This window comes from Equus caballus, chromosome 28 (genome assembly GCF_041296265.1).
Source record: "Equus caballus isolate H_3958 breed thoroughbred chromosome 28, TB-T2T, whole genome shotgun sequence".
In the NCBI taxonomy this organism is placed as follows: domain Eukaryota; kingdom Metazoa; phylum Chordata; class Mammalia; order Perissodactyla; family Equidae; genus Equus; species Equus caballus.
Genome location: NC_091711.1, coordinates 51,433,423 through 51,448,605, shown reverse-complemented (window position 1 = coordinate 51,448,605; position 15,183 = coordinate 51,433,423). Strand labels below are relative to the sequence as shown.

At 59.2% G+C, this 15,183-nt stretch overlaps 2 protein-coding genes across 2 annotated transcripts; both read right to left on the bottom strand.

Moving 5' to 3' along the window:
• Positions 1-1,595: 1,595 nt before the first annotated feature.
• On the bottom strand, positions 1,596-6,180 carry MIOX (myo-inositol oxygenase). The gene is made up of 10 exons (XM_001490262.7): positions 5,938-6,180; positions 5,305-5,385; positions 5,015-5,095; positions 4,708-4,870; positions 4,507-4,574; positions 4,255-4,364; positions 4,113-4,180; positions 3,976-4,025; positions 3,672-3,784; positions 1,596-3,582 (listed from the first exon to the last, which is right to left on the bottom strand). The coding sequence occupies exons 1-10, from the start codon at positions 5,950-5,952 to the stop codon at positions 3,474-3,476; spliced, it is 858 nt and encodes a 285-aa protein (XP_001490312.3). The 5' UTR covers positions 5,953-6,180; the 3' UTR covers positions 1,596-3,473.
• Positions 6,181-6,359: 179 nt separating this feature from the next.
• Positions 6,360-15,029, bottom strand: ADM2 (adrenomedullin 2). Its single transcript, NM_001433637.1, is given in 3 exon segments — positions 6,360-10,066; positions 10,902-11,022; positions 11,117-15,029. Coding segments are annotated over 2 exon segments (429 nt in total). The 5' UTR covers positions 11,012-11,022; positions 11,117-15,029; the 3' UTR covers positions 6,360-9,747.
• Between the last annotated feature and the right edge of the window lie 154 nt (positions 15,030-15,183).

Below are 15,183 nucleotides of genomic sequence, written 5' to 3'. Positions count from 1 at the left end.
CCCAGGAGGAGCTGGAGGAGAGGCCATGTGCACAGAGGCAGAGGGGTCAGCGGGGAGGAATGCTGGAGGAGGCTGGAGGGCAAGCCAAGCCCCACCTGCTCCCTGCAGGCTTCTCAGCTTCCCCAGTGCCTGGGGTCCCCAACGAAGACTGACAGTCCCTTGGGTAGACAGGAATATGGGGCCCGGGCCCCTGCTGCTCTCCCCTCACCCTGGGGCCTTTTTGGAAGTGGCCAAGTTAGGGTCTGCAAGGGACACAAAGAGCAGGGGCAGGGGCAAAGGCAACCACCCTTGCTCTGCACTGGGGAGGCTGCCCAGGGATGGTGTCAGGATGGAAACTTTGGACCCAGAGGGGCAGCCTGCCAAGCACACCCCCTCTCCAGCCCTGGTGATGTGGATTAAGGCTGCCCCAGCTAGAGAAGCCCAAGGTGACCTGGCCTACATGCCAAACTATATGACCCAGTGGACTTTTTTTATGGTATGAATTAGGACTGCCCCAGGGAGAGAAGCCCAGGGCATCCTCACCTACATGCCGATCTATATGGTCAGATTCGTATCTAAAGTTATATGACCGCACAATAACCAGACCCCATCTGCACTGAAATCATTTAATGACTTTTTACATCATCTTTTCTTTTTTCCAGTAAAAATAAGTCACATACCCATGCCTTATAAAATTAGCCCTAACCCTCAACTCAGGGCAGCAGAAGCTCTGACTGCCCAGGGGTCCTGTCCACATGCTATTCCACACTATTCTCTAAATAAAAGAGCACTACTGCCAGATCTTGAGAGTATAAGAAATCTTTCTTTCGACTCCTCGGCTCACCGACCCCGCATCACTGGGGCTCATGCTTCTCTTCCCCACCCCAGCCTCCTTTGAGACCTGCCTCCTCCCTGCTCTAGGGAAGGCAGAGAGGCCCGACCACTCTGCGGCACGCCCTCCATGGCTCCCTCACCCAGGTCCAGTCCAGTCCTAGAGCCCTCCTGCCTGCCTTTCCAGGGCCCCCCACACCTCACAGAGCAGCTCCAAGGAGGGATTCCCTCGGGCCTTGCACCTGTCCTACCTGAGCTCACAGGCGGGGAGGGGTGGCAAAGGAGGACAGCTGCCCACACCTGGGGAGGCTGCCCAGGGATGGTGCAAGGGAGCCTAGGGCAGGTAGGAGTTTTCTGGGAGGAAGCACAAGTGAGTAGGGAAGCGCTTGGGCAAAGTCTCAAAAACACAGCTGAGCCCTCCTCTCCTGATGCCAGCACACAGCAGGCGCTGGGGCAGGCAGGGAGGGCCAGGGCAGGACAGGAGGACATGGCAGTGCAACAGCCTGAGCATGGTGGGGAGGGCAGTAGGCAACACCACCTTTAATGGCCACAATCAGGGGTGGGAGTGGAGGTGAAAGTTGAAGATGTGACTGAGTCCTCAGCCAACATGTGGATTTGAAATACCATTTCCCACTTAAAGTAACCAGAGCTCCTTGGAGAAAAGGCCAGTTCCAGGTCTGGGGCAGCCTCTGTGGGAAGCTGAAAAATCACCCCCCAAAGACATCCACATCGAATCCCTGAATTTCCTTTGTTTTTTTAAAAGATTTTATTTTTTTTTCCTTTTTCTCCCCAAAGCCCCCCAGGACACAGTTGTATATTCTTAGTTGTGGGCCCCTCTAGTTGTGGCATGTGGGACGCCGCTTCAGCGTGGCTCGATGAGCGGTGCCATGTCCGTGCCCAGGATTCGAACCAACGAAACACTGGGCGGCCTGCAGCGGAGCGCACGAACTTAACTTCGGCCACGGGGCCGGCCCCTGAATCCCTGAACTTCTGAATGTGACCTTATTTGGGACAAGCATCTTGCAGATGCAACTAAGTCAAGGATCTTGAGATGAGGAGATCATCCTGGATTATCTGAGTCGGCCCTAAATGACATCACAAGTGTCTCCATAAGACAGAGGCAGAGGGAGACACTGGGAGAAGCCATGTGAAGACAGAGCACAGAGAGATGCAGCCAAAAGTGAGGAGATGCTGGCAGCACCTGAAGCTGGAAGAGGCAAGGAGGGATCCTGCTCAGAGCATCTGGAGGGAGCACGACCCTGCTGACCTTGACCTCAGACTTCTGGCTTCCAGAACTTGTAAGAATAAATTTCTGTCATTTGAAGCCACCAAGTTTGTGGTAATTTGGTATGTCAGACACAGGAAATTAACACAGTCTGGGTGTTGTCACACCAGATAGCAAGACACCCACTGGAGAGTGTAGCAGTCCAGTCATGTCAGAAGGACCCAGGAACCCACCTGGAAGCCCCACTCCAGCCCAGCTGAGGATAGGACTATCTGAGCACCAGTAAGGTTAATAGTTCAATGACCTGAAGCACAAATATGCTGAAATCTATACATTCTTAATACAAAAATAGACAAATTGATCACCTTTGAAGGACGCTAGGGAACCATCTCTTGCAAATTGGTAAATTGAGAGAAAAGACTGGAACATTTACTTGCTTTTCCTCCACACGCAGTAGCCAAATAGCACTGCAGGAAGCCTCTCTTTACTGAGCGGTCCCATCAGGGAAGGAAGCCACGGCATTGCCATTCTGCCTTCTAATGGGTTAAGAACATTCTTAGACGAACCTGAACACAGTGGCGTCCAACAGCACAAAAGGGCCTGTGCCTCCTGATAAAGAAAATGCCACCCCCTCCGAAGCACTCTTGCCCCCAGCAAGCCAAATCTGGATCTGATTACGCCTCTAAATTCACTTACCAATAGCAGGAAATATCGAGAAAAAGATTAACAGATTCCATGGGGATGCAAGCTGCAAAATCCTGATAGAAGGAAATTCCGTGAGACAAATGATTCATTTTCTTCAAAGAAATAAACTGCCAGAAGATAAGGGGAAGCCAGCGCTGAGCTGTAGCACTGAGGGACACACACTCAGGGGGATGAAACGCCACAGAAAAGGACGTGGTTGGCTGAGCCAAGATGGGCCTGCACCTTGGGCACGAGGCAGGCGCCAGGTGTCTGTTCGGGGGCCGGGTTCACAGTAATTACCCTGTGCATTTGTTTTACCACGTTGTTTTCTGTAGCGTATGCATTCTTTTAGCTATCAGGTGCTTTGTTTTGTTTTTTAAGGAGACTGAGCCCAGAGGACTTGGTGATGGCTACGAGAATGTGGGGGTGAGTAGAAGGACCCCAGGTTCTGACGCCAGAGCTGAGAGAAAGAGCAAGATGTTTATGGTGGCAGGCACAGAGGGACACACATATCCAAGAGACCACAGACTCGCCTCCTCCCTGTCCGTGGTACCCTGCTGCCACCACGTGTCGCGCCTCAGTAAGGGTGAGACTCACAAGCTGCTTCAGGTCTTTATTGCCCCTGGACGAGGAGCGCTCACTGTAAGTGGGCGTGTGGGGTCCTCCAGGGAGGCTGGGGTGGGTTGTCACTGTGCCTGACAGTGGCTGTCACCCTGGGGCACCCGGCCAGGCCTGGGTGGGGTGGGCAGGCGGGTCACCAGCTCAGCATGCCGGGGCAGTACTTGTCGATGAGCCCCTGGTAGTAGGGCCGCAGCTTGTCCACATCCGGCAGGTCAGGGCACTTGGTGTAGAGGTCAAACTTGCTGCAGCAGGGGAGGGACAGTGCCTTGTGTAGAAGCCCCGGCCTCTCCAGGCCCCCTCTGCCCCGAGCCCTTCACAAGGATGGCCATACTTGAATTCCTGCACCCAGGGCAGCATGGCCAGGTCCTGCTCGCTGCACAGCTGCTGGTAGTCGCCGCCCGTGTGCCATGGGTAGAAGGAGTGGAATCTGATCATGTAGAAGGCCTGGGGGCAGGAGGAAGCCACACCACCCAGCACACTCCAGGCTGAGCTGGGCAGGGCTGGACTGGACTGGGGTGGGCTGGGATGGGCTGGACTAAGCTGGACGGGGCTGGGCTGGGCTGAGCTGGACTGGGCTAGGCTGGGCTGCGGTGGACTGAGCTGGGTTCTTGGTTTGGTCCCTCACCCTTGCCTACCTCCAGGGGGAGGGAGAATTTGTTGAACTTCATCATCTGGTACATGTACTCTGTGGGAGAGAGGGTGTCACCACCTGGCACCCAGAGAGATCGACCCCGCCGAGGTCCCCATCATCCCCACCTCTGACTGGCCTCACCGTCATGGCCCCAGGACATGAGGACGTTCTTGAGCCCGCAGTGGGGCTGGTACATGCCAAGCTCTGTGCTGCAGGGGAAGACGGAAGGTGAGGGGCTCAGGAGCACCTGGGGAGGGGGAGGGCCAGCAGCGGGGGAGGGCACCTGTATCGAGGATCCTGGAGGTCCGGGTTGTCCTGGAAGGTGGAGTCACGGAAAACCACGGAGGCCTGAGGACGGCAGCCAACTGGGAACGTGTCTCCAACAACTGCCCACTGGGGAGGGACAGGCAGCCATGGTGGGGATGAATGGCCTACCCACCAGGTGGGTGTCTGGACCCCAGAGCTGAGGCTGCCCCTGCCCAGGCCTCCCAGCTCCCTCCACCCCTACCCTCACCTCCGGTTCCCATGCCCTCACCTGGGGCTCCCCCGCTAGAACCAGGACCTTTCCCAGGTCGTGCAGGAGCCCGACGAGGTGGAACCAGTCTGGGAGGGAGAGGACAGGGTGGGCTACAAGGGGCCCTGGGGCCGGGGCCAAGATCCCTGTCTGCCCTCCCCCTGCAGCCCTTGGAGGCAACAACTCCCCCATACACAGCTGGGGCCGGGAGAGGGGGCGCACCCTTGTCAGGGTGGGCCTTCCGGATGCCCTCGGCTGTCTGGAAGGCATGGAAGGAGTTGGGGAAGTCCACGTCTGGGTCCGACTCGTCCACCAGCCGATCCAGCATGTCCACGGCCTCCAAGACGGTCATTTTTTTGTAGGAGAAGCCCCCAAACTGGGAGTGCTGGACCAGGATGGGAGAAGTCAGCATGACTAGGAGCGGCAGCCGGACCGGGGCCCAGCCCTTCTCCATCCGCCGGGCAGTGAGGGGCAGCGGGTTGGGGGGGCAGCTCCACCCTTGAGTTATAGCAGAGGAGTTCACATGTACCTTCTTCCTGACAAAATCCACAGTTTGATGCGTGTGCATGAGCTTGTAGGTGGCGAAGACGCGGTCCAGGAGCGGGCCGGACTGCAAGCCAGAGGGTCAGCCAGGTGGCTGGCCAACCCCTGTCCTTCACACCCAGGGGGCCCAAGGCCTCCCCACTCCCAAGCCTGGCCCCAGAGGTGTGAATAGGGGGCTTCCCCAAGGGCAGCGCCTGGAGCTGTGTAAAGGGCAGGAGCTGTGTAAAAGCCTGGAGGGGGCAGCGGGTTGGGGGGGGGGGCAGGCAGGGTCCTCACAGTGTAGTTCCGGAAGCTGCTCTTGTCTTTGACTGTCTCTGGATCCACATCAGGCCGGTAGACCAGGGATGGGTCTGGGCCCTGGTTGGGTGGGGGATTGAACCCATTTCACCATGATTCGAGCTCCCTGAGGGAGTGTGGACATCCTCACGGGGGCACGAGACTCTGAGACATGGGTCAGCAGCCCAGGCCGATGGAGGTCCAGGGTCAGGGTTAGGGTGAGCCCCTCCCAAGTGAGCACACCCCCATCGCTGGCCCCTGCACTGGCACAGGGGCCTGGGCAAGTCTGGGGCACTCTTGCTCCTGGCATCCTCATCTGTAAAGCAGATGTCGGCTGGATGCCTGCTTCCAGGATGATGCACGGGTGCAGGGGGAGCTATATGGAGTGCACAGCACCCCCACCCGGCATCTTCTTTTCAAGACTTGGCTCCTCAGGAAGCCCAGGAGTCTGGCCGCTGACCCTTGCCCCAGCTAGACCACAATAGGGAGGAGGAGCCCTTTGACCAGGACGAACATGCCTGCGGGAACAAGCTGGGAGGGGGCAGGGGGCTGCCGCCCCTTTCCACAAAGGACAGCTGGCCACCGGTTAAGTGGTCAGCGGGGCCACTTCTGCACCGGGTCTGGGGTACTCACCACAATCACCTTCATCCTAAGGAGCAGAGCTGGCAGATGGGCAAGTCCCACAGGCCTGTGTGCCCTATATATGCCCACAGGTTACATAAGTGCCCAGACACCACCCGGCCCCTTGGCCTTGGCCCTCGGTAATGAGTGACCATCCACCCTCCTCCTGGCCTCAGCGAGTTAATGTGTCAGCCCAGGAGCACAGGAGCAGCCTGCAGTGGCCCCAGCCCACTTCTCCCCGACCTCAGCCTCCCTGAGGAACTCACCTGCTTAGGAGCCGAGGTCACTCTGCAGCCAGGCTCCTGCTCTTGGCCTTCAGGCTTTACACCCCTCCCACAGGTGGTGCAGACCCCAGGCCCCACCCCATCACCTCAGGCACCTGGGATTCTGGGTGGGGCAGGGGCTCACTAAATAAAAAGTTCCTCTGACGCTTGTTAAAATGGGAAAACTTTATTCAAGACTATTGCAATCAGGCAGAGAGATGGGCTCCACTACGAACACAGGGAGATGGGGGGCTTGAAAACCAGTGAGCAGAGTGGGGGTCGGTGGATGGAAAATTGCCAAGAGGAGACATCAAGGGTGGGGGGATTCTTGTTAAACTTGACGAGATTGTTGCTGAAGGCAGGCCAGAATGATCAGATCTCAAGGGTGGGGGCTGAGGATTTGATTAGATCTCAAGGGTGGGGGCTGAGGATTTGATCAGATCTCAAGGGTGGGGGCTGAGGATTTGATCAGATCTCAAGGGTGGGGGCTGAGCATTGAACAGGTCTGCCAACTGGGCAAGGCCTCGTGGAGCAGAGGGCTCGGAGGAGCCTCACTCAAGTCTGCTCAAGGGGGATCTCTGTCTGGCTCTTGGGGTGAGGGCCACTTGTTACATGTGGGCTGCGTCTGGACTTAGCAGGGACCTGACACACATGCCTGCCTGGGGCCTGACCTTCTCCAAGGAGGAGGCAGACATGAAGGGAGGCAGCCATTGTCTCGTGCTGGAAGGAGGCTGGCGCTCTGGAGAGAAAGGGGCCTGCGTGTGGTCACAGTGGAGTCTGGGTGGGGAGTGGGCAGTGGGCAAAGCGCGGGGTGTCGGGACCAGGCCTCGCGGGGTGCAGGTCAGGGCACCGCGGCTTCACTGTGAGTGAAGGAGCCTATGGGGGCTGCTCTACTGTGGGTTCCTCCCACGTGCTCAGAGTATAGCCCAGGGCGGGGGCAGCGCAGGGGCCGCCATTTAAAATGGCAAGTGCGACCTGCCTTCAGGGCCCGTGACCTTGTGGCTTGCCAGCACCTCATTCTTCCACCTGCTGCGTCTTTTCTCCTACTTTTGAGGCTGTTTTCCTGTCTCCTCCCACTAGCATGTCGGGGTACGTGTTTTATTCGCTGTCTCCCCACATGCTCAGCCAGCATTTGCCAGAGGGATGGAGAGGGGCTCCAGGGAGGAGGCTGGAGCCATCACCCCAAAAGCAGGTGGTGGCTTGGCCCAGGAGAAGGGGCAAACGGCCACGGACAGGAGACGGGATGAGGGAGCCGGGATAAGGAGAGGGAGAAGAGGTTCTGACCAGGGCAGGAGCAGGGGGAAGGCTTTGGGGAGATGCGGGGTGCTAGGGCAGCCTGGGTGCTCCGGCCGGACCTCCAAGTGGGTACACATGAGGTAGGCAGCCAGGAAACAGCCTGGAGATCAGGGGCCAGGGGAACACCAGGTGCGATGCTGTCACCATGGCAGGTGGCCTCATGACACTGCACAGCAATGCCATGAGGTCAACAGTCCATCCTGCTTCATGGAAAAGCAAACTAAGGCTCGGGGAACTGAGTGCCTTAGCGAGGGTGGTGGAATCCTGGGGAGCTGGCAGCCTGTGTCACTCTGAGGAGGGGGGGGTGTCACTGCGAGGAGGAGCACTGTGGGGTGTTCCTGGCAGAGGGAGCATCCTGTACAGAGGACTCTGCCCCAGGGCGGAGCCTGGGAGGGTCTTGGCCAAGCTGAGCTCCTGACCCTCCTGGACCCCTCCCCTTCCACTGCCCAGTCCCTTTGCCCTGTCCTCACTGCCCACCCTCCCTGCCCGCCTCTGCTGACACCCTTCAGTGACCACAGGCACACAGCTCTGAGACCTGGCCCACTGGCCTCTCAGACCCCCCCTCACACATGCTGGTTCCAGCCTCTCTTAGCTGCTTTTGGGCAGCCTCCCTGGCCACACCCACACCTCCTGTGGACTGGGGCCTTGGCACTCTCAGCTCCTTCCCCAGGGACCCATGTTGTCTTCAAACCCACACCTCCTCCAGGCAGCCTGCCTTGTTCTGCTCCCCACCGTGACTCTGATCATCCTGCACTGCAATTCCTGGTCCATCTCCTTGGGCACAGAGGCCTCTAGAAGGGCAGGGACCAGCCTGAACTCTTCCCACAGGGCCTCGTGGAGGGAGGGTGCCTTGCTGGCAAGGTGACCCCTGAGCTGGAAGAGCTAGCACAGGGGTGGGTGCTTCCAGGAGCCTCCCACCCTTGGGGCCCCCGTGGTATCTAAGCGGCAGTTGTGCCTGCGACCCAATGCGTGGCTCTGCTAGTGGGCGCTGCCGTGACTGTGGCACATCCTTGACCTCTGGGCTGCAGGTTCTGCCTCTAGAGTTGACATAATGACGCACCTCCCTCCAAGGGTGGCTGAGAGGGTGATACGGGCAAACACCGAGAAATGAAGAGCTTTAACAGAAACCACCTTTCTGAACCCTGGGTCATGGCAATGTGGCATGAGGGTCAGCCCTCGGGGACTGCCGGAGGCGCCGCAGTCAGCACGTAAAGGCCCCATGGTGCACACACACCACCAACTCTACGCACGCTGGCCGCGAACCTTCTGACCATGAGGCCAGCCCCTGCTCCCCAGCTCGTGGCAAGCCTGCTCTCAGGGCAAGCCTGCTCCAGCCTCCTGCTGCCCCCATGAGTCCCCGCACTGGGCAGGGTAGGGGTCAGGGAGCCCTCACTCTTGTGTGGCCATTCCCATCTCCCTGAGTCAGAACAGGTGGTTCTGACTTAACTGACCTCTTTGGGCTGGGAGATCTTGCCCCTACCCCAGCCCGCCCTGCCCTGGGCAGGGGGGAAGAGGAGTTCTGCCCTGCCCTGCCCCCGAAGGCCCCAGCATGGCTCCTGAACCCCTACATCCCCTCCCCAGCTGCTCACAAAGATCCAGGCAGGGGTCTCCACTATGACCTTGGGGCCAGGCTCCAGGTTGGCGCTGGGGCAGTGCACTTCCCAGCACAGCCTGCCCTCCCTCACCACAGCCCGGGACCACAGTAGCCTCCTCCCCGAGGCTCTCCCAGTCCCAAGGGTACAGGGGTGGCAGAGGCTGGGGACCTGGGGCAGGCAAACTGTGCACGCCCAAAGCTGGGCTTTAATCCAATGATGTTGGGATCAGCAGGAAGGGACCACATTGGGCCAACTCGGCCCCTCTTGCTGGCCCAGAGGTGGCCCTGGGCGGTCAGAACCTGGCTTCTGCTCCACATGCCTGGACAGACCCCTCCCCTCTGAAGCCCTTTTTGGCATCTGATGCTGCCGGCCACCTCTGCTTGGCACCTGTCCCCTGAGTGTGCCCACTCCCGGGGTGTGCAGACTCCCTGGTGAATGGACTTTGCCTGTGGTCTACATGTGTGCATGGGTTTATGTATCCCAAGCCGTTCGAGTTTGGCTGCTGCAGAACGTGGTGGGTGTGGGGTGGGGTGTGGGTCTCCTCAGGGGCCTGCGCCACTGTTCCGGTCACTGCTGTCTTCAGAAGCTCCGGGGGCTGGGCCAGGGCTGGGGGCTCAGCTGCAGCTCTGGGGTTGGGGTGCAGCATCCAGGTGGGATACGGCTCCTCCTCAGCCATAGCTGTGGGGGCTGCTGGGGTCCACAGGGGCTGAGTCCCGGGGGCCGGCTGACCCGACGAGCTGCCATAAGCGGTGGCTGAGGTTCTGTACCTGGCAGGTGCCCAGTACACAGCCCACCCGCAGAAGCTGGGCTCGGGGCCTGTGGGGGCCCAAATGTCGGTGGGGGCCACCCCGGAGAGACTGACCCATAGCAGGGGCCAGGCTGTTGCTCCTCTGTGGCTGGAGGGCCTGGTGTAGCTTCCAGACCATAGGCCGGGGTGCAGGATACCGGGGCTGTGGACCACTGGAAGGGGTCCAGGCTGGGGGCTCCCTGCAGAGGGAAACAGAGGAAGTAAACCAGATGGCCCAACCTTTGGGGGAGCCCCCCAAACCCACTCACTTTCCCCTCCACACAGGCCTGGGGTCATTGCCAGGGGAAGCCCGGGCTTTCCCATCAGCCTGGAGCACTGCCAGGGGAAGCCCACAGCCCCTACACCATTACCCAGCAGACCAGGGGAAGTCCACAGCCCCCACACCATTACCCAGCAGACCAGGGGAAGCCCACAGCCCCTCTACCACTCCCCAGCCCTGTCTCCTCCCCAATCCCCCCACCCCCTTGTCGCTGCCCCCCCCCCCGCCCCCCCAGCAGCCAGGAGCACTGCCAGGGGAAGCCCACCTTCCTTTTGGGCTCAGGGCTTGGGTCCTGGCCCTCAGCCATCTCAGTAGCCCAGGTCACACCTGAGCCTCCCTGAGCAAAGACATCCCTGGCCTCTGTGGGTCACTATGATGAGGACCCGAGTGGGGCCCTCTCAGGCCTTCCCTTCGGGTGGGAGGAGGTGACCCCTGAGGCCACCCCTCCCCTAGCCGATCTCTCCTGTTGAGGGGGCTGCTCTGCCAATGGGGGAGGTGGGTGCCCTAGGAAGGGAGGCAAAGTAAAAGGGGCCTCTTGTCCTGCTCAGGGCTTGCTGAAGGCAAGGGGCTGGCCTTTGATTTAGGAGGTAAGCCCTAGCAGCAGGTAGGAGGCCTGGGGGCGGGGGGGGGGGGGGGGGGGGGGTCCCGGGGGCGTTGGTGAGGGGCCTGGGTAGAGGTGCGGGCGAGGGGGCCTCCCCGGGCATTCTGGTTTTCTGCCGCCGGCCTGGGCTCGGGCTGGGCTGAGCCCCACTCACCTGGGTCGGGCGGGCCGCTGGCCTCCTGCCAGGCCGCGGGACAGTGTGCCCGGGAGCTGCAGGTAGAGAAGGCTGATGCAACCGAGGGTGACGGTCAGGAGCCAGGCCATGGCACGCAGGGCTGTAGGGGCAAGAGCCGGCAGGTGTGAGGCAGCCCCCTCTCCGACCGCCCCCGGGGGAGCCCTCCGTGGCGGGCGCGGCGTGGCAGGCTGTACCTGCGTCCGTCGGGGCCGACTGGGCGGCGGTCTGCGGGCTATGGGCCGGGCGGGCTGGGCCTCCGCCGTCAGGTCTCGGTCGGGGTCCAGCTGGGGACGGAGCCTCGGCTCCTCTGAGCTAAATCTTCCTTCCCGAGGAGGCGGGGCCGGCGCGCGGCTGGGCGGGGCACTCTCCCCGGCCCCCAACCCAGCCCTCCTGCGAGTGGGCTGCAGCCCTGCAGTCTGGGCGGTGGTCTGGTGAGGGACACCGTCCTGGAGCCTGGGGGGCCCAACTTTTCGGGATGAGGAGGTGGGTGCCGAGGGCTGCAGCAGCCGGGCGGTCCCACCCGCCATCTCTCTGACCATCCACCAAATCTCATCTCATCCACCAAATGCGTGGATGAGCGCCCCCCGAGGCCTGGCCAGCATCTCTGCTGGGGAACCGTTCCTCACGAGGAGAGACTCCTCCTCAAGATCCCTTAGCAGCTGTATTCCTAAAAATCTCTACCTTTTTTCTCCCATTACCGAAGTGTTAAATGATTTTTGTAAGAAATTTAAATAAGTAAAATGTGAGACCCCCACATTGCCTCTCCCAGGTCTGCACGGTGCCCTATTCCTGTCTCCCGTGTAGACCAGTGCTTTTTGATGAGGAGGCGTCCCATGTGTATCACATACACACATATATGGGTGTACAGGTAAGAACATATGTATTCGTGGAGTCCTCCATTCTTTCTCATGGTCGACCAACTCCAATATGTAGATGTTCTGTGACTTACTTAATTGATCCTTTATTGAGCAATTAGGTGATTTCCAGTCTTTCCAAGAGGAAGAACCCTTCTGTTGTGAGCTCACAGATGTGTCTCCATAGGATGCTTTCTCAGAAGTGGAAATTCTGGTTGAAGGTGAGCCTGTGTTTGTATCAACAGATAGTATCAAATTGTGCCCCACAAAACTTGTCCAATCCACTGTCAGTGGATAATGAACTTGGTGTTAGTGGTTCTTTGCTTCTTTGTCGATCTGACAGGGGGCAATTATCCCGTCGCCCTGCTTCGTAGACACTTCCTTGATCCTGAGCCTCCCTGTGTCTGTTTGTACTTCCTCTCTGTCTAACCCTGCCCAGGTCTTGCTCCCTCTGTCAGGTCATCATGGTGACCTGGTCACTCTCCTGCTGCACGGGCCATGGGGGGAGCTCAATCAACATTTGCTGGATGAGTAAATCAACAAGTGTTCGATGCATGCCATACTAAAGAGCTTGGTTTACATACTGAGGGAGGTGGGGAAGCATCAGCAGGTATTCCCATTTCTATTTGCTTATTTACTTTCACCAGTGGGAGGAGGAGGGAGAATGACATGATCACATTTATATCAGGAAAGTGGAGTTCAGCAGGAGGGGCTGCTGAGGGGCTGGCAGGAGGCGTGCTGTGGGGACAGAGTGGATGGGTCAGAGGGAAACTGAGTGGGGCAGAGAGGCAGAGGAGGAGGGTCAGCTCTTCTGTTTGCTGATGCAAGGAGCTGCTGGAGAGAGCAGGGAGGGGTTAGCTGCCTGGGGGACATCCTGGCAGAGCTATCTGGCCAGCCTCCAGCCTTGTGGGCCTGCAGCTGAAGAGAGGGCACACTTGGAACACAATTTTGGGAGTTTCAGAGATGGCAAGGCTCTGGGAGGCGAGAGGTGACGTGAGCATCTCCCACAGAGAGTACAGAGAGAGGACAGAAGCTGGCAGGCCAGGTCTGAAGGCACAAGTAGCGAAGAGGGTGGGCAGAGGACCCCAGAGGCAGGACTGATTCTGCAGCTGCTTCTCCTCTCACCAGCCTTCCCACCTCCCTTCAATCTGCCTTCCACATTGCTGCCAGTACCATCTTTCTAAAACACAAATGTGATCATATTACTCACCCCACTAATAAAGAAAAAATAAATCAAAATTCTCTTTTGATCTGGGACAAGTGGAGGTAAGCCTCAGTGAGGTTCGTAGGCTCGTGGTTCACTGCATTCTTTCTTTCAGAACACTTGCTGCCACCACAGGCCTGTGGTCCCATCTCCCCAAACGCCCATGGATGGGATGTCCTCTGGTCCTCAGGCCTCAGGTTGGCTGCTTATTTTGCCCCGCCCCTCCCACCTGAATCAGAGGCCCCTCTGTCGTCCCATAGCCCCCTGCACAGCACATCTCATGGTACTTGTTTGTAACTGTGCATGTGCCCTTCAAGGGGAAACCTGAGGATTTCCTTGATTTATCCTCAGTTGCAGAAGCTGCTTCTAGGGGGTGATGGGCTGGCTCCTGGGAACTGCTCACCTATGGAAATACACAAGAAATAGACCAGAGGTTGCCTGATGAGCAGGACACGGCCCCAGGAGGCAGGTGATGCTAGTGATGTTGGAGGAATGCTTTAGAGAAATTCGTGTGGGGCAAGAAAAGCTAAAGTGTCAACTGGCTGGGCAAACAGCATCCAGGGAGGTTTTGCTTAAGTGTTTTAAGGTGAGAGATGTTGGGTTTAATCCCAATGGCAAGGGTACCTCGAGAGGGAAAGAGTGAGGATGGGGGACATTGAAAGGGAACAGCAAGAGGTGGGGAGGAGGTCAGGAGGGGCAGAGCCTCCCTAGTAACTGTGGAGGGAGGAGGTAGAGTGTAAGGAAGGCAGGCTTGGGGTTTGGTGATGCAACACGAGCCTCCCATCTGATGGCTTCTGTTTTTCCTGTGTAGCACTGGGGTCAGAGGTTTGAGGAGACTGCAGAGTGGAAGAGAGCTGACCAGATGTCAGCAGGCTGGGTAGTGAGGGGGGCCTCCATCTGGGTTTGCCAGATGGGGACAATGAAAACAAAATCAGGGAGGTGGGGGCCGACAACATTGGCTGGATGACAAGTGATGAGAGCCACGCTGGGTGGGGGTAAAAGGACAGAAGGAAGAAACCAAAAGGCCGTGGGACCCAGGAGAGTCACTCCCTGCTGGGAGGAGAGAGGCACTAAGGGAGGCACAGTCCCTGGAAGAGGAGGAAGTGAGTAGAGGTGAGTGCCTTGGAGGGTGACCTGGGCAGGGTGGTGGGCAGGAAACCCAATGGCAATAAACTTGGGTGGGGGTTATCATGGTCTAGAAGGGACCCCAAACCTACTCTTGACCCTAAGACACCTCCAGAGGGCTGCAAGGAATGGGCTTCTTAGGGCATGAGGCTGGGAGAGGTGGGGTGGGGGGTCCCCACAGTCTCTGGGAGAGAGCCAGTCCTGGGCTCAGATGCCAGGCCAGAGGACTTTCCAGGGACACTGGCCACCCACAGACAAGCTCAATGGTGAGGTAATGCGGTGGTGAGGACCTTTCTGGGTGTAAGTGATAGAAACCAACTCAAGCCACCATGGGCAAAAAGGAAAGTTTCTCAGCCTGTGTACGCAGCACCCAATAGATGTGGAGGAGGCCTTGGATGGGCCTGTGCCCCGGGGCAGGGAGGGGAGCCTGGTGAGCTCTCTTCCTCAGCTCTGGTCTCCGGGTTCAGTTTTATTCATTCTCCCAGGCTGGTTCCTGCAAGGGGATAGAACACGGATGTCAGCAGTTTGTTTCTTTGTCAGTTCTTGCAGCAGCCAAACTCATCGAAAAACAAGCCAAACCCTGCCACTCTCCCTCCCAGCATGTCAGCGGGGCAGCCCTGAGACTCCTCCACCTCCCCAGCTTCTCTCCTAGATGTTCTGCCCTAGACTTTGTGTCCACTTTGACCAACCCTGTGCCACTGCACGGGAGGCCCGGTCGGCACTGCCCTTGAGGGTGGTGGGTACTGTCAGGGATCCTCCTGGGTGGTGCTGGCAGCCCTGAGTTCGGAGACCTGAGGGCAGGGCCGGGTTCGCCTGCCTTCCCCAGACTGACAGCACTAGGGGAGAGCCCCAGGACCGGCCCCGAGCCCTCTGCGCCCGCGCGTGGGAGCCGCGAACGCGAGGCCAGCTCCGACCGCGGCCCCGCCTGCCGCTGACCCGCTCGAGCCGCCGTCGCTGTCACCGCCAAGGGCGGTGCTCCGGCCCCGAGCGGGCGGAGACCGGCGGGGCCCCGCCCCCGGAAAGCGAGCCCGCGCCGGGCGGGCCAATGGGGGCGTGCCTATCCGGGCCCCGCCCACAG